Source organism: Agelaius phoeniceus, chromosome 1, assembly GCF_051311805.1.
Source record: "Agelaius phoeniceus isolate bAgePho1 chromosome 1, bAgePho1.hap1, whole genome shotgun sequence".
Lineage (NCBI taxonomy): Eukaryota > Metazoa > Chordata > Aves > Passeriformes > Icteridae > Agelaius > Agelaius phoeniceus.
This window is the reverse complement of record NC_135265.1, coordinates 47,611,823-47,635,146: the sequence shown is the minus strand read 5'-3', so window position 1 is coordinate 47,635,146 and position 23,324 is coordinate 47,611,823. Positions and strand designations below refer to the sequence as shown.

At 39.0% G+C, this 23,324-nt stretch overlaps 1 protein-coding gene across 5 annotated transcripts in view; it reads right to left on the bottom strand.

Annotated features, from left to right (window-relative positions):
• Positions 1-347: 347 nt before the first annotated feature.
• The window catches only part of BMPER (BMP binding endothelial regulator), a 147,958-nt gene continuing 124,981 nt past the window's right edge, over positions 348-23,324 (bottom strand). For all 5 annotated transcript variants that reach the window (XM_077178303.1, XM_077178318.1, XM_054629502.2 and 2 more), the window contains 2 exons: positions 8,264-8,394; positions 348-2,280 (listed from right to left, as the gene is read on the bottom strand). In XM_077178303.1, coding sequence (XP_077034418.1) covers positions 2,099-2,280; positions 8,264-8,394 — 313 coding nt within the window. In that variant the 3' untranslated portion in view covers positions 348-2,098. The remainder of the gene's footprint in view (positions 2,281-8,263; positions 8,395-23,324) is intronic.

The window sequence follows — 23,324 nt, the reverse complement described above, 5'->3', positions numbered from 1 at the left end:
AAACTAAAGGTAGGCAAATATTCTTTTAAATGGTTTAGACCCCATATCTTAGCACTGAAAGCTCGCAGGCTGAAAAGCTCTTTGGTCTGACTGACACTTGAAATTATTTTAATGACTGCTATTTTATATTTTAACTCCTTCAGCCCACTGCAATTGTTCTAAATTTCAACTTTGCCATTCAATTAGCACATGAGCCACATAAAACTCTTCTAGTTTCCTGCTCTGATGGGATCTGCACATTTTCAATTCTGCTTCCCAGTCCACTTGTGTATGAGTCTTCAAAACCCTCTCTTGCCAGTTAAACTGAATTATTTGATTGTTACAAGAAAACAAACACAAAAGGGACATAAAAAGATCAAGCTGAGTTTATTTAAGATTTGGATGAACATCCATGGAACACTCTTGGCATTATATGCCCAGCTCTTTTTAACACTGTGGTGGTACAGCATTTTGGATAGTGTGGTGCCTAAGTTAACCAGGTTCACTCAGCATCTTCCTCCAGGGTGGGATCACAGAAAGGTTGTATAACCCAAGTGTGTTTACCCACTCACTTACTGTAAACTCGGGCCCTGCTTAACTTCCTCAAAAGAAAAGAATTAAAGGAGAAAGTTGTTCAAAGCATTACAATGTGCAATTTCAATGCAAGGCATGATGGAAGTAGCTGTGTGGGAAGATATTACTTCATTATAAACCTAAATCAGATGCACAAAGATTTCTATCATCTCCAGAGACCATTCCATCAGGCTCTAAAAGAGCCTTTTCCAGTGAAGAAAAATAGCCCCCTGTCCCTTCAGGCTTGAGAAAGTTGCACGGCTTTTTTATCCGTTTCTTATGAAATCCCATATTATTGCTTCTCCCCTGGGAGACTTCAAAAGTCATGCAAACTTCACAGAGCCCACATGTTCATAAACCTCAACCAAAAGACCACTAAGGAAATAAAATGCAGTTCTCCAATTAGCATTTGACATTCCCACATTCTCTACTGGTTTTCGGTGGGGTGAATTTGTCTTTCTTCTAAGCTATGCTGATAAATTAAATGAGTTACTAAGCCTGGCATTATTTAATGTTTTAAGGCACACTGAAATAAAATGTTTCAGCGTGGGATTTGTTTTTGCATAATATTTGGGGGAGACATGAAACAAACCTAGGCGTTTCAAACATATTTAAGGGGCTAATATGCACATGAATATTTTCTTCAAGCTCCTCATTGTGTATTCACAGCTACTGCCAAACACAACAGAGATGGGGCATTAGGATATGAAATGGGAAGTGGTCAGATTTTCAAAGTGAGCTGTTGGGTGCCTAACACTTATGAAAATCTGGCCCCGACTCTTTGGTGCCGTTCCAGAAAGAAATATCTCTATCCTGGCCATTGTCCAACCAGCTTTGGAAATCATTTTGCACAGTTATTTCAGTAAAGCATAAAAGCCAATCCCCAGCTTTCTCTGCCTGATTAAGCACTGTCACCAATCACTATGCAGCTCTAAGGTACGCATGAAATATTCCTAGATAAATCCTCCATCTCCAGAGAAATGTGTTTCCTGTACAACTGTAAATCCAGGTTCTGTGTTGAAACTAATCCAGCCTGGCAGTGCTGTGGCCCTAGAAAAGTTTCCTTGGTAACGACAAACTTATGCAACGGCAAAGTCATCCAATCTTTTCATGCCACAATATTATATTAAAAACACCTGGTTTATTTATACAATGACTTACAGATCTGGGTCCTAGAAATAATAATACATAAACTTTATAGCAAAAAATATACATATTATAATTCATCCTTCTATGGTATATAGAAATTATGTGTATTTGCATGTGGACATATATATAAATATATGGGTTGTACTTACGTTTAGGGCACTCGTGTATGGACACACGTGTCCAAATACACACAGTATACATTTATATATATCTTTCTAGGTGCCACGTGTGTGTACTTAGAGACACACAAATGCACACAGAGGAGCATATTTACACTCTGTGAGCAGACATGTACTTTGCAGAATCTGCACACAAACAGCTGGAGTCCTTCACTGGCTGTGAGCATCGGGGGAGTCAGTGACCACCCACACTAGTGTCCATGGAAAAAGAATGAATGTCACCGCTGCGGGCACAGGACTGGCTTGATGCATCTTCCTCTGTGAAGAACTAAATTCGCAGGGCAGTGACACCCTGCAACGCAGGGCTTGTTGCATGGTCCAATTTCATTCCAGTTGTCACATGTTTTGACACATCCCGGACCACAGGTATCATAAACTGCACCGTGTTTACACTGGGTTGCTGAAAAGAGATAAAGGGAATAAATTATGCATATTACACACAGCACCACAAGGAAATTTACTTATCTGTTTGCTTAGTTTCTACTGCAAATATCAAAAAGCACATTTTAGCATGACGATTACCTAGAGGAAAAAATTACTTGTAAAACGATTCCACTATATCACATAATAAATATAAAAGTAGCAAAATTCCTTATCAAAAGTATCAAATCCACAGCATTATTGAAGTTTTTGAGAATTTTAACACAACCAATGGTATATAAGGCTTTGGCAAGGTTTCTATCTATATGCAGATGTACACTTCATATTAAAGGATTAAAACTGTTTATTCATTACAATGCCTTTTATCAAAGATTTCTGAAACATTTACAAAGACAGTTTTATTATCAGTTCCATTCCTACAGAAAGAGGAAGAGAAAGAAGAGTCATTCACCCCATTAGAATTTCTGACTCTAAGATCATATTTTCTATATTTAATATTGCAGCAAACTAAATCAATGTTTTTATCCAGAAGCACCATTTCTAAAACAAACAAATAAACAAACAAACAAAAATTAAAAATCAATTGTATCCACACTGTTTTAAGGGATCACTGACAGTGAGGGCTCTTGTACTTAATGATTCCAGTATCTATTCACTAATTTATGGAGCTGACAGTTCAATGTATTTTCAGCATAAAAGATCACTGAAGACTCAGCTAAAAGCACTAAAACCCCTTCAGATCAATATTGAAACTCTCAACATTTTATATCCTGCCTTTTTAGTATGGAGAATAATACACAGTTCAATGGCAAATAAAAGTCTGTTATTCTTTTTAACAGCTGTGCTGACGGCAAAAACAGAGACTGATAAAATAGTTCATAGGTGGTAAGGGACTCTCGAGCATCCAGAATCATCTCATGCTATTTTCAGAAAGGTGTGATTGTATTAGGAAGATTTCTTCAACTTTGAGAGAGACTGAAGGTCAATATTTTTTAAGCGAAAATTTTCTTATGGACAGAAAACACTATTTTGTTTTGAGAACTGGCCTACAGAGTCATTACAGCACTGCTATTATTCATAAAGAGAAAACAGAAATAAATTGATTAAACATATATAAGTGTATCAAAGAGAATGGAAGTCTTATTGCTAAGATATATAAATTTAAGGGGTTCCTTTTCACCATTAAGGGATCTTCAAAAAAGCATCAGCTTCTTTCAAGTTTTACTTGTGCATTTTATGGAATTTATGTATACGTAATTCTCAGGATACAGATATTAATAAAAAACCCAAAATTGTAAAAAAAAAAAAAAAGATAGCACAGAGGCAAATTATCCTGGTGTTACAGAGAATCAAATGCTGAATATTAGTTGGATATTAGATATCAGGGGAGAAAAACCCCAATCTTCTATCCTTAAGCAATAGAAATCACCAAGAGCAACCTACCTAGAAACTCTCTGAGACATCTTTAATTAAACATTGTTTTAGAATAGGCTGGAAACAAATATCTGTCTGTCAACTATGTTCAAGATAGCTTATTCAGTTTTTGAGCATAGATCTTTTGAGAATATTTTTCCAACTTTACATTTCTGTCTTGCTCTGCGTGATAACTTCCATGCATACTTAAGAAGGAACAAAAAAAAGGAAAAACTAAAAAAAAAATTAAATTAAATTAAACATGAAATTCATAAGGTGGGAAAAAAACATGCAAGCAATATTAAGCATAGAATAAAATCTTTGATTCCCAGGAAACTCTATGCTTACTTAGTGGGTTAAGAATAGAGTTTCAATCTTTGTAAGAGGGGAAACGAAACTGTGCAGATCTTCTCAGTGCTTTGCAAACAATGTAGTAAGAGATTAGAAAGGTAGACCAGGACATTCAAGGATAGTTAGTGATTGTCCATACACAATGTGAATTATCTTACAGGAGATGTTTATTAGAAGCTTTTATCCTTCCTCTCTGAAAATGAGCTTCCCTTTGTAGGATCGCTAATTGACCAACCAAAAACAAACATTAGACTTCAGCTCATGTAGTTTCCATACAGAAGGCAATACAAGCTTCAGCTTTAAGGCTGCACAGGTTTCATCCCACAGAGCTCAAGTGCATAATAGCTGGCCCATTCCTTTCACCTGAGCTCTGTTTGGTTCCTCAGCTGGTGGGTTTAAGGAAAGTTGGCTAAGGGCTCCTTTCCAGAGCAAATGAGAACATATTACAGCCTGCCCTCGGCAGCCATGGCATGTGTAAGTACTCCCCCTTCTGCTTTACCACACATGCATGTGGGATGTCAGAACACCTCCTTATCCTTTAGACGATGCCATGTAGAAGATATGATGACTATTTTCTGCTGTAGGCAGCCCATAATGGCATTATTAACACGCTGTCAAGGGAAAAATCAGAAAAGTACAATGGCTGCTGTTTAAGTTCCCTGGATGGCTTTTATTGTTGAGCGATTCAGTTGTTAACATGTGGTGTGATTGATCCAACATTCCACTTCATCAACAGCTTAAAATATAAAAATAAAGACATTCTGCAGAAGGCTTCCCAGGAACTGCTGAAGTGATTCGCTACCATGTAAACATGGAAAACAGAAGTGTTGTCTTTGCACCCTTCTTCTGAGACAAATTCCTCTCAAAGAACTGAGCTCTGTTACTAATAACTTCCTTAGTATACTAGCAAAAAAAAAATCCAAAACCCAAGTCCAATGTACAAAAGTTACTAATAGTACTGTATTTTGAAACATTAGCAGTCCCAACAGGATTTTTCCACTCTTCTTCTAGAACATGTGTTTGGCATGACAGATGTGAGCTTCCTCAGACCACTTTCTGAGCTGGCGGGATAATAGCCTGCTCCAGTCCAGAAGCCATATAGTCACATAAATACAGCACTGTGCCTAAGCTAATAAACCCAGCCTAATAAGGCTACAGTTTGCAGACTAGACCTGGTTTAGTCCAGCCACTTTGGCAGTTTCACAGAGGAGGCTTCTGTGCCTGTCTTTGTAGACATGGCTATAATTATTCAGGAGGAAATCTTATTCCCCAAATAAAAAAGCCAAAATATGTAGCATAACTGCTGAAGGATTCCCTTGGCTAATGATATCTGGTAAATCTGATTTCACTGAAAATTCTGAACTAATATTTGAGCATCAGTGAATGTTCTGGCTTATTCTGTCAGTGTTACACAGTTTGGAAGTCTTCTGTAAGACTTCCAAATGGTATTTGACTAATAGTGCTTGCAATTCACAACACCTCTTTCTAACAGAGCTAAAGGTGATGGATCTGAGCACTGACCTTCCCATGATACACTCATGTTAATGTTTTCAGTTTTCAGTTTTCAGTAAGTATCCACTGAAAAGCCAGAATAGCCCTCCTGATACATTTACACAGGCAATAAAGCAGTCAAAGGAAAGCAACATATAGCAGGGGAAAAGAGTGACACATGCCATAAAATTCTCCAGCAGAAAAGGGACCCAAAGGAGGAGTCAAAATCAGATATACGCTCATATTCCTCCACTTCAACTGATCACAGAGGAAAAGAGAAAATTGTTCAGATTTTATGAAACTGTTGTAGCATGTCAGCACATCAGTGCATTTTGCACTATATTATAGCCCTTATCTCATTGTTTTCTTGCATGTGTAGTCATGCCCATGGCAGGGAGTTATTGCCTTCTGCCATCCTTGAGTCTTCTTTCTCTTGGTATCCTGAGAAATGCAGCATTAAATTACTATATCCCAAGGCCTTTTAGCACTTCCGTTTACTTAATTGTACTTTATAAATGTCTTGTCTAGCCTTTCTTGGGTAAAAAAAAATAAATTTTTTTCTTTCTCCTTTCCTTTTCAAACAACTTCCACTTCTATCCTTTATTTTTCTTCTTGCATGTATCACTTTTTTTTTATTTCTTCTTTCCCTCATACTGGCTGTCCTGGCTTTTTAATTTCTCCTGCAAGAACCATATTTTTTCCTATGCCCATCCTAACAGGTCTAACTCCCCACTACTTTCCATGGCAACCCATATCTTTTTCCTAACCCTCTCAGTTCCCATGTTCACCAACCTACCCTAACCATTTTCCTTACTCATTATCTTCCACTTTTCACTCCTCCAATAAATGACAGCTGACATTCCCTTTAATGAGCCAACCTCATAGGACAGCAAACCTTGAGCAGCAGTGTTCTGCAGAATAATGAAGAGGAGGATAAGCTATTGCACTGGGGGAGATAGAAGAGCACGCAGGGGACAGGACATGCAATTCCTGAGCCTCCTGAGCATCCTATTTGGCTGGCCCTCCAGACAACAAAAGTTTTCTGAAGATTATAAAGATGAGCTAAGCTTACAGCAGTTAGGGCAGAGCAACTAGCAACCACACAAGATCTAGTTTTAAAACACACAAAAGTATAATTAAAACCTGACTTTCTAATAAGTGTACTCCATTTTCATCAGAACACAACTCGTGCAAGTATCCTGCCAGCTATGAAATGTCAAGCAGGAAATGAAAGTCACAGAATGCTAAAGTTTTATTACAGAAATTTTGTTTCCGACCTATGAACTTTTATCTGTAATTGAGACACAATAATTGCACTACTTGTTTTGGAGAGAAAAAAAGTTTGTTCAAGATTAAAATCTTGATGCTGGCCACTGGTACCAGATGGAAAGCAGTGGATGCACTTTAATTTAATGGTTACTGTATTATTTACTTAGAAGATGGTGCTACTTATCTAACATTGGATACTTAAATAAGTGTTTTGAGGGTACTTAGCCTTATACAGCTTATTTACATTTTCTGCTTAACAAGATTTCCCCTTTCTCTCTAGAAGAGATTAAAAAATTCATGCTGATTTAAAAATGTCTTTCATTAGCTTTAATGGAGGCTGTGTGTTTAAATTCCTTCATAATGTTCTCTCAAGGACTGGTTTTGCCTCAGAAAATTTTCTTCTCTTTGGTAAGATGCCAGAAAAAAAATTGCAAAATGAAGCCTCAATTAGTTAAGTCGTGATATGTCAACACTTGTATAAACTCCTTAAGGCAGGGGCTGCTAGCAAGAAGTTTTTATTCTTTTTACAGCATCTGCCACAGTGAGGTCTCAGTCTGAAGTGCTTTGGAAAAAAAAAGTCACAATGCTTGCTTCATGTTCTGCATGGATCAGCTATCATGATAGATAGATTAAAATTATATATATTACTAGTGCTGTCCAAAACCACATCCTTGAATAGGGTTTTCACTTAGTGATACCCTGTTTGGATTGTCCTGTTGCTTCGTAAGGAAAAAAATGAACCTTTTGGGAACAGTCAATCAAACATAATTTTCTCTGTCACTCACCCATCCCTGCTAAAATGCCTTCAACAGAAAAGGAAATTGAAGTTCAGAGAGTAGACCCTGAACCACACACAATTACCAAAATGGACCACAGAGTAATACCTCTTAGAACAGCACTGAGTATCCTCCTCTCATTCTTTGTTGGTTTTTTTCAACTACTGTTAATTGCTTTACATAAATCTGAATACATTTCTAGGCAAACCAATGCCATTACAGAGTGTCCTAAATTAATGAGACCATCATCAAGGGAAATACTCATCTGCAATATTGCATTTTAGTTCAAGTGCCCATAGCCACAGGCCACTGCTGCTCATGGAGGCAATTACTCACAGCTACTTGCAATTAATGCAGTCCAAATCACACAGTGAGTATGGACCAAATGCAATTATTAATGCAGGTTTACATTTTAATATTTGCACTAAATAGATTTGCTCCTCTTTCCTTGTTGAACCTACTGCAATTGTATGTGCATGTTGTCCCCAGAAATATAACTATGTTTTGACAGGAGGTCAAAGGAGTTTAAACTTTTTCTGTAATCAACAGTTTACATATCCTGAAAGAAAAACTTGCAAGAACTTCCAAGCTGCTACAACTCCTGTATCATTTTTGATCCTGCTCCACCAGTAAAAGGATAGTATGATCACAGCCTATTAGCCTATGCAACAGCTTACAAAGAAGCAGTCCCAAAATGCTTACCTGCACAGTTCTGCTCCGGCACCCACTGGACTTTCAGCCCTTCCCTCTGGCAGGCTCGGGCGTATGCCAGGAATGACTCACAGTAGCAGTTTTTATGGATTGGACACTCACACATGTCTGTCACACAGGACCTGCAGAACAAAACCACAAAACAAATAAGAAAGGAATGCTTTGGCAGATATCTGCCCGAGGGTTGGAGTTGTTTACTTTCCAGTCACATGGCATTCAATGCCACAGCAACTTGTGCTAAATGGCAAGAAAGTTAAAGGCATCCCTGAGGTTACATCCCAAGGGCTCATCTCTTTTTTGGTGTGCTACTTTAATGCAGAGAAGCCTCCAGAGCACCAGGGAACCACACAGAAACAGGGAGATGAGAAGACCCAAGAAATGCCAGGTAGAGAGGATTGAGATGATAATGGGGGAAGGCAAACTCCATTTTTGCAATGATTTTGTGTCAATATAAGACAAAAACTTTTTATTCCTAGAAAGTAACAGTTCAATAATTTTACCAACAATCATCACAGTAGTGTTAAGCGTATGAATTCTGTAGGCAATGAGCACATGTCCCTCCAGGAAAGTGATGATGCCTTCTCTTCAGGTTACCTCCAGACTTACCTCTTCCTCCTTTGAAGGCGTGAAAATAGCTATATGCCTGTTTTCTCAGCAGCATCACTACTAAGTGCCAGACTTTAAGACACTCCAAAGGAACAGGGCTGATGCAGCATAACTGAGCAGTTTCATGCTAGGAAATCCCTCAAGGATGGTTCATACCACCCAGTCTCTTCTTATGTGGAAGTACCACAATGACAAGGAGCAAAGCTGCTAACATGACCCTACACGAAACTGCTACTGTGGATGTCACCACTATATTTCAAGTTAGCTCATTCAGAACATGTGCCTATTTGGCACAGGCCTAAAATATAACTGGCAAGAGCCAAGAGATTTGAAGTTGGTGGTTTCTCCATATGCAAAATGTTTAGATGGTTCTGCATGTGTAGCAATGTGAATTCAGAAATGCTGAGTATCTACTGCTCTCAGCAGAATCATTAAAAGGCAGGGACAAGGTATAGGGAAGGCATACTCTGAAAATCACACCCTCAGTTCATCTGCTTTCCACTGAAGGTGATCTGTGCATGAACCTTGGGCATCCATGGTCAAGGCCCCCCTGTTCCATGCATGTTCAGGGGCTTTCCTGCTTCCCTGTTTCTGAGAGGACAAAGGCATAAATCCTCTTGCAAAGAGGAAGGGCTGAAATGAAAAATGTGCTCTTCATGTTAGTTGCTCTTTCTGTGGACCATAATATGAACTGTCTATAGGAAAAGGATAGATACAGGCTTAGCTTCCCAGAAACTTTTCCACAGCAGAAGAGGTAATAGCTTGGAAATGGTGCAAAAACCTCAGACAAAGTAATCAGGAGCCCTAATGCCCATACTCTAGAGTAATTGAGAGCCCTTTATTCAAAACTAGGAGAAAGGATTAGTGATCCCTTTAACACAGACAAGCCTGTTTCTGTAAGTCCAACAGTGCCCCTGAAAGAGGAGTATTTCCCCACGACAAAGTCACTGGCTGCTTCAGTGACCCGACAGTTCTGCTCAACATTTTCATGAGTTTTAATAAATTTACTCTCAGTGGACCCTCAATATGAAATTACCTAAAAAATCACTGTGACAAATAAGTAACACAAGTGTTAATGTATGAAGGTTACCTGTCCTTGATTTACTGACACATATGCACTGTGAATAAACAGAATTGCTTTGGATCAAATATATAACATCCTCATATTTACAGACCAGTTGTTTTCACTGGCAATAACTTTACTTTCTAAGGACAATGTCATTTTATTTCACTTTAGTCCTGTGGTAGGTCCCTTTACATCTTTTCCAATAACAGATGTTGCTGTATGCATATCACAGCTGAATGGCAAGGAATAGATTAGCACAACATCCTTGGGGTGGTTTGATGTTGTCAACTGATAAAAGACCTTGTATAAGCACAAAGGGTCACCTTTTTACGTGGCACACTAAATAACTTCACATTGTTTTCCTTTGGCCACAACATCTCTTTGTGATCTCTTCCTATTATCTCAGCAGCAGGCACTGCTCCATATACCCCATATAATTTAAGAGGTGCCTGTCTCATTTTTACAGTGAAGTAGATGCTTGCTTGCTACTGAAACAAATCATTATCACAAAGAAAGTCTGTATATAATCTCCATAAATAGTTGATTGTCAAGGTACCATTTTATCATGTTTTTGTTTCTGTGCCAGCCCCCTTTATGAAACACATTTCATCGCTCTCCACTCAGATTTAGTTGTTATTGATGTCCATGGTGTTTAGGGATGCTTGCCAGTATCAGCTTGGCTATATGTTCAGCAACTTCTTTAACTAAGAACTTATAAAACCCTAAATCTGAGGTACTTCCTCTGCTTTTTAGCGCATACCTTTGGTTTTGCCTTTTTTTTTTTTTTTTTTTTTTTTACCATTACCTGGAGAGAGATGTCACATCTTGCGCTGAGTCAATGAACCTACAGCTACCTCAGATGCTTGCATTGGAAAAAGATGCAAGAACAGGAAAACTCCAGGCTCACCATCAATAACCCAAGCTTTTTAAAAGCTAATGTGTTCATGGTAAGGCTAGCATAGACCCTGGCAAAGGCTAGGCAGAGTCTGAGGGATCAGGGAAGGGAGGACAGCATTCCCAGTCTGCAGGAGGGCAGCCATGCTCTTTGAGAGTGCAGAGCTTAGCTCCTATATTTATGTGAGCAACACCAACCATTATCCCTTGGCATTGAAATGGCCATGGCCATCCAGGCATGCTCCGGAGTGAAACATCTGAGCTTTGGCAGGGATCAGCGCTATTTGCTGCAGTGTTCAGCATGGGTGTCCACCGAGGAAGTAGCATGCCATGTGCAACACAAAGAATCTGCTGATTAATTACATACCGAATTGCTGGTGTAATTTTTATTTTCATTGAGAGTTTAATCCCGGTGACAGCTGCTCGGGTCAAGCCCTAGGCTTAGCTGAGGAGCCATTGTCAGATTGCAGCAGTTTTATAAATTAATTACAATTTCAAATTATTTGTACAGTTCATTAAATTAGCTAATTAATGTTAAATCAAAAAGGAGTGTAAAGAAAACTATATCCACAGCTGCCAAGCCTAGTGAATAAAAATAAAACCTCCTTTTATTTCCTAATGAAAGGGCAGTTCTGAGTAAGGACACAGAAATAAAAGATGTCCATTCTCTGGGGCCTGGTTCTGAGGGTGACCTGCTGATGGCCCAAGGCCAAGCTTCAACTTTGGGTCTGTTTTTTAGCAAAACTTGTTTACTTTTTGCACTTAATTAAATTTCTCACATTCATTATTGCTACAGTTGTGTTAAAGGGCTATTATGGGATGATTTACCAAGTAAATTGAAAAACGGATTATTGTGTGCTATCATAATCCTTTCCCCTTGCAAAAAACTTTGGCATGCCCATAGCTTTTATTTTTTTATCCTCTCCAGTGATACATTTCAAAAAATATTCTCTGCTTCCCCAGATTCTGCCTTCCTATCATTCTTCCCTTGAATTGGAAAAGGAGATTTGGTGATACTAACTGCATGTACTCACATCTTATCTGTACTCTAATCTGACTGAACTGTTCAAACAACAAAAAATACATTTTAATAAAACTTTGGAATTATGCCAATAATGAAGCTCTATTGACAATTTACTGCACTGCACAGTAATGGAGACTTTGGGTCTTGTGGGGTATTGTGACTCTTTACCAAGAAAAAAGCATTTGTGTAAATGAAGTAAAAACATATTAGAAACTTAAACATCAAAACATTACAGTCAGACAGAAATAATTCCACAAGAAGGCTGCAGCGCAAGTTACCTATAAAATGAAGCTATTTCACTAGTCATGGAAATATAAGCAAGATACTTCAGGCAACCTTAGTTCTGCCCTCAGTGAAATCATACAGAGATGCAATGATGTTGTGGTCCAAAAGAAAATGACATATTATTTTATTTTAAGGATATATTTACATTTAGAAAAAGAAAAACACTTGGATGTGACCGTACACTTTATCTGGCCTCCCCACTCCAAATAAGCACCAGAGAACAGCCAGCCTCTGAGTCCTGGTACCAAGTGCCTCACTGTGATCCCTTTTGATGCTGTCTGTGCTGCCTGCAGGGTATGTGTCAGAGATGGTGTTAATTGGGTGTGTATAATCACAAACTGTTGCAAGGGGAAATCCATGAAAGTGAAGGCATCCGGCAGCTGTGGGACACACCCTTGAAGGAGACAAACACACACTCTGCTGCCACACCTTCAAAGCAAACTGGATGACTACACTCCTTCAGCAACAGCCCTTTTTCATATTAAACTGTGGAAAGTCTCCAAGTCCCACAAAGGGCAAAGAACAGACTCCTGTGCTACATGCAGTATTTAAAAAAAGAAAAAGAAAAGATCACAGCAATGAAGCCTACAGCCTTAGTCTGTGCCACACGGGATTGAAATTGCAGATGTTCACTTGTGGAACATCAGCAGTTCATTTTCCTCTGCGATACACATGAATCCAAACCCAGAATCAACCATTTAAGAGGGGCTTAATTTTTCCCCCACATATCACAACAGGAGTATGATGCAGTGCATTTTTCAAACATTTTGACCCTTTGAGCTGTTCCACACAGATAGAAAACAATAACATCTACTTCTTTCCATCAGTAGATCTCAAGAGGTTTTACAAAAGCAGTAAGATATAGTGCATCACTGCATATATTTTGTGTATATGAAGAAGCATCAGAGGGTGACAGGGTTTGTCCTCTCTATACTTGGAATAAGCTGTACACTTGCAAATTTCAAAGCCTGAAGAGTCATCTGCCTATAGAGGAATATTAATTTCCAGCCCCACCATCCTGTGAGACTTGACTTCTTGGGATAAATTTTTATTGGGTAAGACAAATCAGAGTTTTAGCATAAGCTTGGCCTAATTTTTAAGGAAAAAATTAAAGCCTCTTTAAAGTTAGTAAATTAAAGTCAGTAGTTAAGTTGAGAGAAAGTTTCTTTGGGCTGTTTTTTCAACAAAATTCAATGAGTTGCCATTATTTATGGCCCCAGATAGAAGACATTTCACAAAGTAAGAAGATGAGAAGATGAACCATTTTCCAATGTATAATGGAAAGTCTCATGCTGTTGCTATCTCAAACTCTCTCTTGTCTGCATGTGCATGTTTAACCTTACTGAAGTATTGAAATATAGTATGTAGAGCCGGAGACTTATTATGTCTTTGAAGCTTGAGATCAAAGGCCTGAGATCATTCTTTCTTTCTCCAGAGTTTACTAATATTAATGCACAACCAGCAAGTAGCTCAAAGAAAGTAATTTTGGAGGCAGCTGAAAACACAGAAATTCTTAAGTTTATTGAGAATGCACTCAAAGCACTTGCCTGGGGAATTGACTGTTTCATGCAGCAAAGTCAGTCATTTTCAAGGACCATTTCTTCCAAGACCAGGTAAGCACGTCTGTACTCCCTCTATGCTTTTCCCACACATCCTAACATTGGTAACTACCTTAAATTGGGGATCAGATAAAGGCATCCATAACAAAGTTAAATCATCACTGCTCTGACCCTTTTTTTCTGGTAAGTGTGAAAATAAGGGCCCACAAAAACTGGCAAGCAGCTTATGTGCACTTTGTACTGGAGAATGCCCCATGCTGAAGAAGTCCCTGCTCAACAGGCTCCAAAACATTGCTACGAATGTGGGAGCAGAAAGGGAACTCACAGCTCATCTTCAGTGGGCTGTACATAGCAAATGTACTGCAGGCACATCCTCTCCATGGGGAAATCTCATTACTATAAAGAAAGCATTGGCTATAGTGCTTGAGAATATGACTGTTGTTTTTTGGCAGAATGCAGAGGAGAAGTTTGCAGCAGAAGGCATGTGAATCAGGCATTCAAAGTTCATTCTGATTCCTGATTTTTGTGCAACTTGGATTCAATCATGGACTGTATTTCCACACTAAGCTAAGCAGAGAGAATTATAAAATACATAATTCCATCAAAGGAAAAGAGCTGCGTGGGATCTAAGATTTTTGGAGCATAGCAGTCTTGTTACACACACACTGAAGAGTCCTAATTTAATTCTGAGTATCATCGTTCCTGGTCCAGATATAGATGTGGCACTCAGATAATGAAACAGAATCACACAAGATACCCATATCCATCTCTGCCTTGCCAAGGAACTCTCCCAAAGCAGTTATTTAGAGTCAACATAGGAAAAGGATGCTTTCAATGCAAGTGGTAATTACTGCTGGTAATTTCCAACATAGCAAAGACAGACAGCAATTCAATTTTGATTTTTTTTGCGTATACATCTGCTTAAAAAACATCAGAACCCATATTTCCCTCACAAAGGAAAAGCAAAAATGGTATTTTCCCAATGCTGAATAAACTAATGTCCATGTGGACCTCTGAAAGAAACCATATTGTGCTGCACAATATCACCACAAGCCTACACTATGTGCTGCTAAAAATATTATCCAAAAGCCTTTGGATAAAGCCAAAAAGAGTGTTCTGCATGTATTTTTACCCTTTATATAAAGAGTATTCTGTGCCAGAATTGTGTTTCATTGCTTTAACCAACATTACCCACAAGAATATGGCAAAATTAACAATGAAACATTGTGGAAAATTTTCTAAAGCCTCATGAAATAGAAGTTGTCAAGACAGCACTACTCTGACACCTATTTATAATCTCTCTCAATGCGCAGTACCAGCGGTACATGCACTTAAAAGGGAGGAAGGAAGAAGAACCAAATAAAGAATGAAATGGCACAGCAGCCTTACCTACTTCCTTCTTCATGATAATTGTGTCATGATAATGTGTCAAGTAGGCTTTTTACATCTCGTGCTTGGATCCTTACAGGCATCTGTGACTTTAGTTGTACTTTCTGGTCCTGAGAATGGAAAGGTTGGCTAAAATCCCTCCACAGGGAAATAGCTGAACAATGACTAAGAAGGACAATGTAGTCCCATGCTGGACTCCAAGAAGCATCTGGTATGACTCAGAATATTTCCTAGAGCTGAAGGTTACAGTACAGCTGAGCAGCTGACTTGCCACCTTTAGAAAGAGTGGATTTTTGCTCAAAAAACTCTCAACAGAATATTGAAATGCCACCCACAGCTGTGGAAGAGCTGACCCCTTGCATGCCCACACATTTTTCAGAAAGTGGAAAAGAGTTTTCACATCCTCTTCTTCTGTTTCTGTTTCTCTGCACCATGCAGAGTTTCACCTTCATTGTGCAGCCATGGCATTTGAAATAAATAGTCTTGGCATTTGAAAAAAAATTCTGTATGCAAGAGAACTCAAGTGGCTTGAGTTCATATGTAGCATATATCTTGAAGTGAAACAATTAAAAAACACTCCTCTGTGTTTACATGTGACTCTGTAACTGGAATTATTGGAATAAAGAGGAAATGCAGCATAAGATTCTTAACCCATTTCAAACAACTGCCCAAGATAACACTGAAAAGAACCATCAAAAATATCCTCATTTAACTTGCATACTGGAGTGGTATAAATAAAGTTTTTTCCACCCTCTTTGAAGAGATTACTGCAAAAAGGATTCGGCTGCCTGTACATTGTATGATCTGTGGATTGTATATCTAACTGGAAAATGCCAGTACCTTAATAACACTGCACTAGAGCAGAGTACCCAAACCCCCTATAAAGAAGTCATTTGCAATTAAATATGTGGATCAACAATAATATGAGAGAACCACATTTAGGAATATGACCTGGAATCTGACACTGAAGGTTCAAAAGCTAGAGCCTGCTTTCTGAAGATATGTTATCTTCAGTTAACTAATATCCATAGTCATCCACTTGCAAACATCCATCACATAACTGGCAAAAGCAACAGTAGCTGTATATGTAAAGCTATATGATAAGGCTTATCATGCATTTATGCAAAGTTTTGGAAAAACATACTATAGATGCTCTACAGGTTTAATGTTCAGGAAGAAAGTTAACTCTTAAAGGATTTTCTACAAAAATCCCATCTTTCCTAGGCCCAGGGGCCTTAGGTGTACAGCCTATATGCTCATCGCTGATTTCCTATGGCCAAATTGACCTTCTTTGTGTTTCTGGTACCCCATCATTTATCATAGAATGTCTTGGGTTGGAAGGGAGTTTAAAGACCATCTAGCTCCACCTGCCACAGGCAGGAATGTCTTTCACTAGACCAGATTGGTCAAAACCCCATACAACCTGGGCTTGAACACTGCCAGGAATGGGGCATCCCCAGCTTCTCTGGGCAATATGTTCCAGTGCCTTATCTGTACCCTCACAGTACAGATTTTTGTCCTACTACCTAAGCTAAACCTACTTTCTTTTAGTTTGAATCCATACCCTCTTGTCCTATCATTCCAAGTCCTTGTAAAATGTCCCTCTCCGTCCTTCTTATAGGTTCCCTTTAGGTACTGGAAGGCCACAAGTAGGTCACCCTGAAGCCTTCTTTTTTCCAGACTTGAACAATCCAAATTCTGTCAGCCTTTCCTCGTACAAGAGGTGCTCCATTCCTCCAATCATCTTGCTGACCCTACTCTGAAATTGCTCCAAAAATTTGATGTTCTTCATATATTGGGGACCCAAAATTGGATGCACTCCATCTCTCAAGAATGGAGGGGCAGAATCACCTCCCTCCCAAGCCACAGCCTAGAAAAATTGCTAAATTTCATAATGTTTAGGATTTTTTAAGCCAGTAAGACTCCTTATTACAGATTCTGTTCTGACATAATACAGCAGTATTCAAGTTATTTGACTGACCACATCATATGCATATATCAGGTCTTTCTTAAGAAAGGAAAACAAACAGAGAATGTTTTAGTGGACCTTTTCAATATCCATATTAGTATTCTACATTTCCATTCACTGCGTGCAATACTTAGCTTAGCACTTACACTGCTAAAGTGAATTTGCCTTATGACAGAGACACTCCATCATAATGGAATTTTCAGTGTCCTCTGGCACAGCTACCAAGGAAAATCCATCATCATTTTGAACTTTTACATTATGTAACTGACATAAAATTTTATCTTTTTTTCCATGTCTAGACTTGATTTTTAAAGAATACTTCCCCTAGCTCTCTAGTCAAGTGGAGACTGAACTGCCATATCTTATCTAGAAAAGGAAAAAAACTTAGTAATTTTAATCCAATTTCAAAAAGACAGACACATTTTAATGTCTAACTTTATACATTAAAGTACTTTCAATCAACAGTTAAACTTTGTTATTCTGTTTCATACAGTGTAAATGAACATTGCATGGACTAAATGGTTCTAATATGACTGCATCAACTTTCACTCTGGTAGACAGAGAGCCCATTAGTGTATTCTGTGTGACAGTTCTCATCTGAGAAAAGCCAGAGGTTTTGCATGAGCTTATAAACATCCTAGATAGAACCTCAAAAATTATTGGGAGGTTTTGAAGTTATGGCCCTATAGAAATATAAACCATGTAGATATACCAAAAGCATATTGTCATAGTCATTAGATAAACATATAAAATGATACAGGTTTCAAATCTTCAAAATAAAAATTCAAACCAGATCATCTCCTCCTGTCTGCTGACAAAATGTGCTGTGGCCCTGCTATACTATCTGTCATAAAAATATGTCATATCCAATAACAAGCACAATGAGAACACGAAGCAGGAAATATTTCTGAACTATAAACATAAACTGAAGTTATCTTCAGCTTTTGATGATGATTCACTGTATATATTTCCAAGGAGGTCTTGTGATATAATAATAAACAGGCTGGCTAGTTTAGAAACTCACATTCTTAAACTCTGCAGAGCCCACTCCTTGGCTTAATCCATATAAAATTAATTTCAATCAAGCAGTATTTTTCCTCTAGGTGGCTGCAGAGCATTTAAAAAGTTGCTGGCTCCAGATGGAATAAGAAAGACAGACAGCAATGGAAAGACCTGATAGGACTGCTATTTAGAAAACAGCTTTCTCCCTCATCTTGCTCTCTTTAGAAAACAAGAGCCAAACTCTCATCTCAGCAAAGACAGACTCATGGAAAATGCCACCTTTCAGACAGTCACATCCTCACAGTGCATTTCACCTCTGAGATCTCCCTCTTTGCTCCTCATCAAAGTAGTTGCTAAAAATAGGACTTGGATGAAGTGGCAAAACAGCCAACTTACCTGAATTTAAAAATACAGAAAAACATTCTGTTTCTGGGTTTTATGGCTTTCTGTGTGGTCCTGGCCCAGACCCATACAAAGACATAGGCTCATAAAGCATGATTGAGACAGGATTCAAACACATGAATGCAAAACTGCAGTCCTGGAGGGGTTACCCCAACTCCAGCAAGGCTGACCTTTTTCATGATGGATATTTAGCTCCTGCCTTACATTTCCTCAGACACCTCTGCTTTTGTTCTGCATGTTCTCATAACCATGTGGGCATTGGCAGGCATAAAGCCTGACTGGCAACCCAACAGTGAGGCCCATCAGGGATGGCTGTCTTAAAACAGCAGCAGTGCTGCCATGTCCCATTCAGGATTTGATACCAGAGGCAGAGGGTGAGCAGAGTGATAGGGATTCAGCCAGGAGGCAGACACCTAGTTTGTGCTCTCTAATCAGTTTGACATAGCCTGCTACTTCACAGAGAGCTTTGGATAACGTATACTTTGCATAGTGCCACAGTTCTTTAGCCTTCCTGACTGCAAGGTTTCAAGTGCAAAACACCATACAGAGCATGAAAACACAGTGGATGAAAAGCTGGCTTCAGTGAAATGGATGGGGATTTTCCTGCTGACAACACAGGAGCCAAGACTCAGAACTGTCATCAGCCTTTTTTTTTTTTCAGTTCTGTACTTCAAGGCTTTGAAGGATCCAGACTCATTCAGAACACCACCGAACATTAAATTCAAGCATTCTGAATTTAAATGCTATGAATTAAAATTTTCTGTACTAGACATAGTGACTCCAAGACATATCAGCCTGGCCCAGGAACCAAAGAAACCCACATAGATTTTATAAAGCCAGAATGACCTAATTCTGGGTGAAGTGGGATGAGACGATATGAGCAGACAGAGCCAAGGTTTGTTCTTCAAACTTACCTTCCAGTGAGTTGGTTTGGGCATGGTCATTCACTTGGCTAGATACAAAGGCAGTTGTGATGTAAATCAGCAGACTTTAATGAGAAACTGCAGCCACATGAGCAAACTCTCCCTATCACAAAATAATCACAGGTTGTTTTCCTGTTCATCTGTGGGTCATGTCCAATGGCAAAAATGTTAAGATAAATTCTGGGCTTAGTCTTGTGTACAAAGTACTAAACATGGTTTTGCCTCTTTTTGTTGGCTAGGCAGAGACTATGGAACAGATCAGTGCTCCATGCTGGCCACCTTGAACAAGTTGCCTGATGGAGCCACAAAGCAATTCATTCTCTCTCCATCACTTCTCACCCCATAAAATCTTCCCTGGCCTCCCTACAGAAGCAGCGGAAAGATCTCAGAGCTGTACCAGTTTGTTAGGAAGCTTGCTGTCAAACTTGGCAGCGGCTGCAAGCTACTATATCCTTTCTCACCAGCAAAGTTTGCGGGTGGAAATTGTCAGACCCAAGTGTGTCTTACAGACTTTGGGAAAAGGGAGGCAGCACAACTGCAGCAAAGCAGCCCATACAGCACGTCTCCTGAAGAAGCCATCTGATAGATGGAGGGAGAAATCACAGAAGGCAATAAAGAAGGAAAAGCTATTTCTGGGAATTGGGCAGATTGTGCAGGAGATTGTGTTCATGTTCTCCACGGGTCCTTGGGAACCACAATGTTTACAGTCCATACCTCTGTGAAGCCACTGATTGCTTCCCTTTGAGGTGAGCATGTGGAACAAACTCAGTAGTTTTTCTGCTCCCATGGATCTTTCCACAGGTGGGGAGCCTGAGGGCCCATATGAAAGCATGAGCAGATTAGCTCTGTCAAAACAAAGATCCTGTTTTTGTGCCAGTAAGGAAAAAAAGGAGGGAGTGGGGAAAGCATAAAATAGAGTTTATGATATATAGGAGGAAAATTGTTTTTTAATAGGATCTTTTCAACATTTTCCATTAAACTTTGGTTGCTTGCAGTGCAAGTTTTGGAATGCAACTCCCTCATCCCCTTAGGATGGTCTGCGTTTTATTACGTTAGTAAGGAAGCCCAGCTTACTCCTAGCAGGGCTACTGTGTGAAACGTTTCAAACTCAAGCCAAAGTGGCAGGAGTAAAAGCCCCTCCTCATTGATTTTCAGCTTCCATTCTGAGGCCAGCAATTTAATGTCATTTTTATAATGTGTAAAAGAATCTTTTGTTATCAAGCAATAGTAAATCACAAATGATCACATCATAATGAACAAAATTATGTGAATCCAAATGTTACCCATATGATGACTCGATTTCAGCTGGAATTCTTAACCAGAATGAGCAAAGGAATATATCAGAAGAGGGGAGGAGGTATTGGTCATGAAACAGGGGAGATGAACTGAGTAATGAAAGAACTTTAGAACAACTTCCTTCCTTCCCTTCTCTTTTCCCCATCCCTCTCTGTTCCCTCTACCCTACCAGTGATACTGGGCACACCAGTATTAGAAATAGGTGTACCAAAAGAAGAGGTATAACTGCAGTACTAGCAATCAAGGATAAAAAAAGATGGGAATCAGGACAAGTAGAAATACTAGAAGTCTATCATCTTGGAGCAGCAATAGTGGGGAAGTTAGGTGGAATAAATCCTCTTACACATTTGTGTAGCAATTTTTATAGTTCGGAGACACTAGGGAAGCAGAATGAAAGTTATGCCTGCCAAGATGAACCCAGAGAACAGATGAGACACTTCAGTAGGGTCAGAGGGTAAATATCTGCATAAACCCCATCAGTTCTGTATATTAAAGGTAGCCATAGTCTCCATGGATATAATTTAGAAGATTCCGTGAGCACTGACAAACTGTTACTCATTTAAAGATCAGGGGAAAGGAGAAAGTCTTTAAGGTGCAATTTACCTCACAATGTAGGCAGGGTCTAGCCTTCTCAAGCTGCCTTTCTTTCAGATCTAATTTTTACAGGTAAAGACAGCCTTTTGCTATGATTTTTGCTGAGTTCTGCATAAAATGCTACAGAAAGTAGTAGGATTTATCTTTCTGAAGTTGTCTAGATGCAGTCAGCTTTAAGCATCTGCCTTCTCACAAAGGCCAAGATTCATTCCTCTAAGATGCAAGATTGTGGCTCTTTAATACACTGCCCAGAAAGCTTGAATTTTTAATACCTATCACAACAAATATTGCACCAAATTCTCTCTGTCTTCCATGTGAATCTTGTGAATAAAGTCTATGTTAACCAGAACCAGTACAATTCTGCTGTACTTTCCTCTTTCTCTCTGTGTGCAATGGGTGTGTGTGCAGGTTTGGTTCTTTTCTACTCTTAGGTCAGTAATATACTGCACTTCAGGTTAGACAAAAATCTCGTTAACTAGTTGCCCTTGAATTGGACTGGATATCTTGCCATTTGCTGGAAATAAAGCAAAGCAAGGGAAAGGCAAATTTTAGCATTAGTTCTCTCACCAAATAGGTTGATAAAATCATACAGCCTTAGAGATTTGCACATGTTCAGCACATTCCATGTGGATGTCAGCTGAAGTCATACCTTAACTCTCTCCACTTCTAAGAAAGAGAAACACAGAACATGAAGAAATTAGAAGTTCATCTTATCATCTTCCAATCTTTTCAGAGAGAATGTGAATGGCAAGCCCAGAAATTCTTAGAGATCCATTTATGTAACAGTGACAGCAACCAAGGAAAGAAAAAATCAAGATGCAATGAAGTTCTTGATCCCATCTGGGCAAATAGTACAAAGGGAATCATCACGTCTGCATGAAGAGAGTGATGGTGATAGAGTATTAACAGAAGAGTCAGAATCCCCAGAGTCAAACACTGTGGGAACAAGTAAAAGCCACAGAAGGAAATGGAGGCTAAAGAGAAAGGCCCACAGTAAATATCTGCAGATGCTGTTGTTTGCAGTGGGGCCTGAACCAACAGGGATGTAGTCATACACACACGTAGCACCTCACCAGTAGAAGAATATTCTTTTCAAGATCAAAAGTCAAGCAGCAATAAAATCCGTGTCAAAAAACATCAGCAGAGGAGGTTGTGCATGCTCACTCATGAACATCTGCACTAAGAAGCCACTTAAGTAACCATGCAACAGCATGGAAGAAACATCTGCAGCATGCAGACCACCAGCTGTGCAGTAATAATACTTTGAATATCCAGAGTGCCTTTTATCTGAATGCTGCAAAGCATTTTCCAAACAAATTAAGCTTCACAACACCACTGTGAGCTTCTTATTTAATGGTAGGATTATTTCATCCTGCACTAAATGCCATTGCTGCCAGAATGAAAAGTAACACCTGCTTATCATCTCACAGAAATGTACAGTTTTCACGATGGTAAGTGACAAAAAGGGTGGGGTTAAGCTAAAGTGGAGGAAGACTTGAGGTGGTCAGAATCAAATGCTTAGAAAAGAAACTCAGACAAACATAGTATTAACACTCCCTCCCTTCCCCCTTTACTTTTAATGCAAACTGTCACATTAATTTTTATGCTCACATGTGGTTAGTCTTTGGTCTTAATTTCTCATTGGAAAAAGAGAACTTTCACGGGTGTATACTTGTAGGGGTGTCTCCAGATGTGCTCAGAAGTAGAGATAAATACCTTTCTTGGTTGTGTATGCTCAATAAAATGTATTGCTGTGCATTGCAAATAGCTTTCCTTTGTACTCCTTCAGATCTGTTTTTATAAGGCATCTTGATGATTATATTACAGATCTCCCTTCCAAGGCAGCATGCCATATAGTAAGTCCTATAACAAACTTCTTGCTGTGTGTACTTTCAACCCCACAGGGTACTCCATGTAAGCAGCATTCTAACCTGACTCTGCTGAGTTAGTGAGATCTGACTATGTTTCTTAAAAACAAAAAGAAAAGCTGGGAAACATGACATATATCCAATGAAGATAGGAAATCTTACAGACACCCCATTA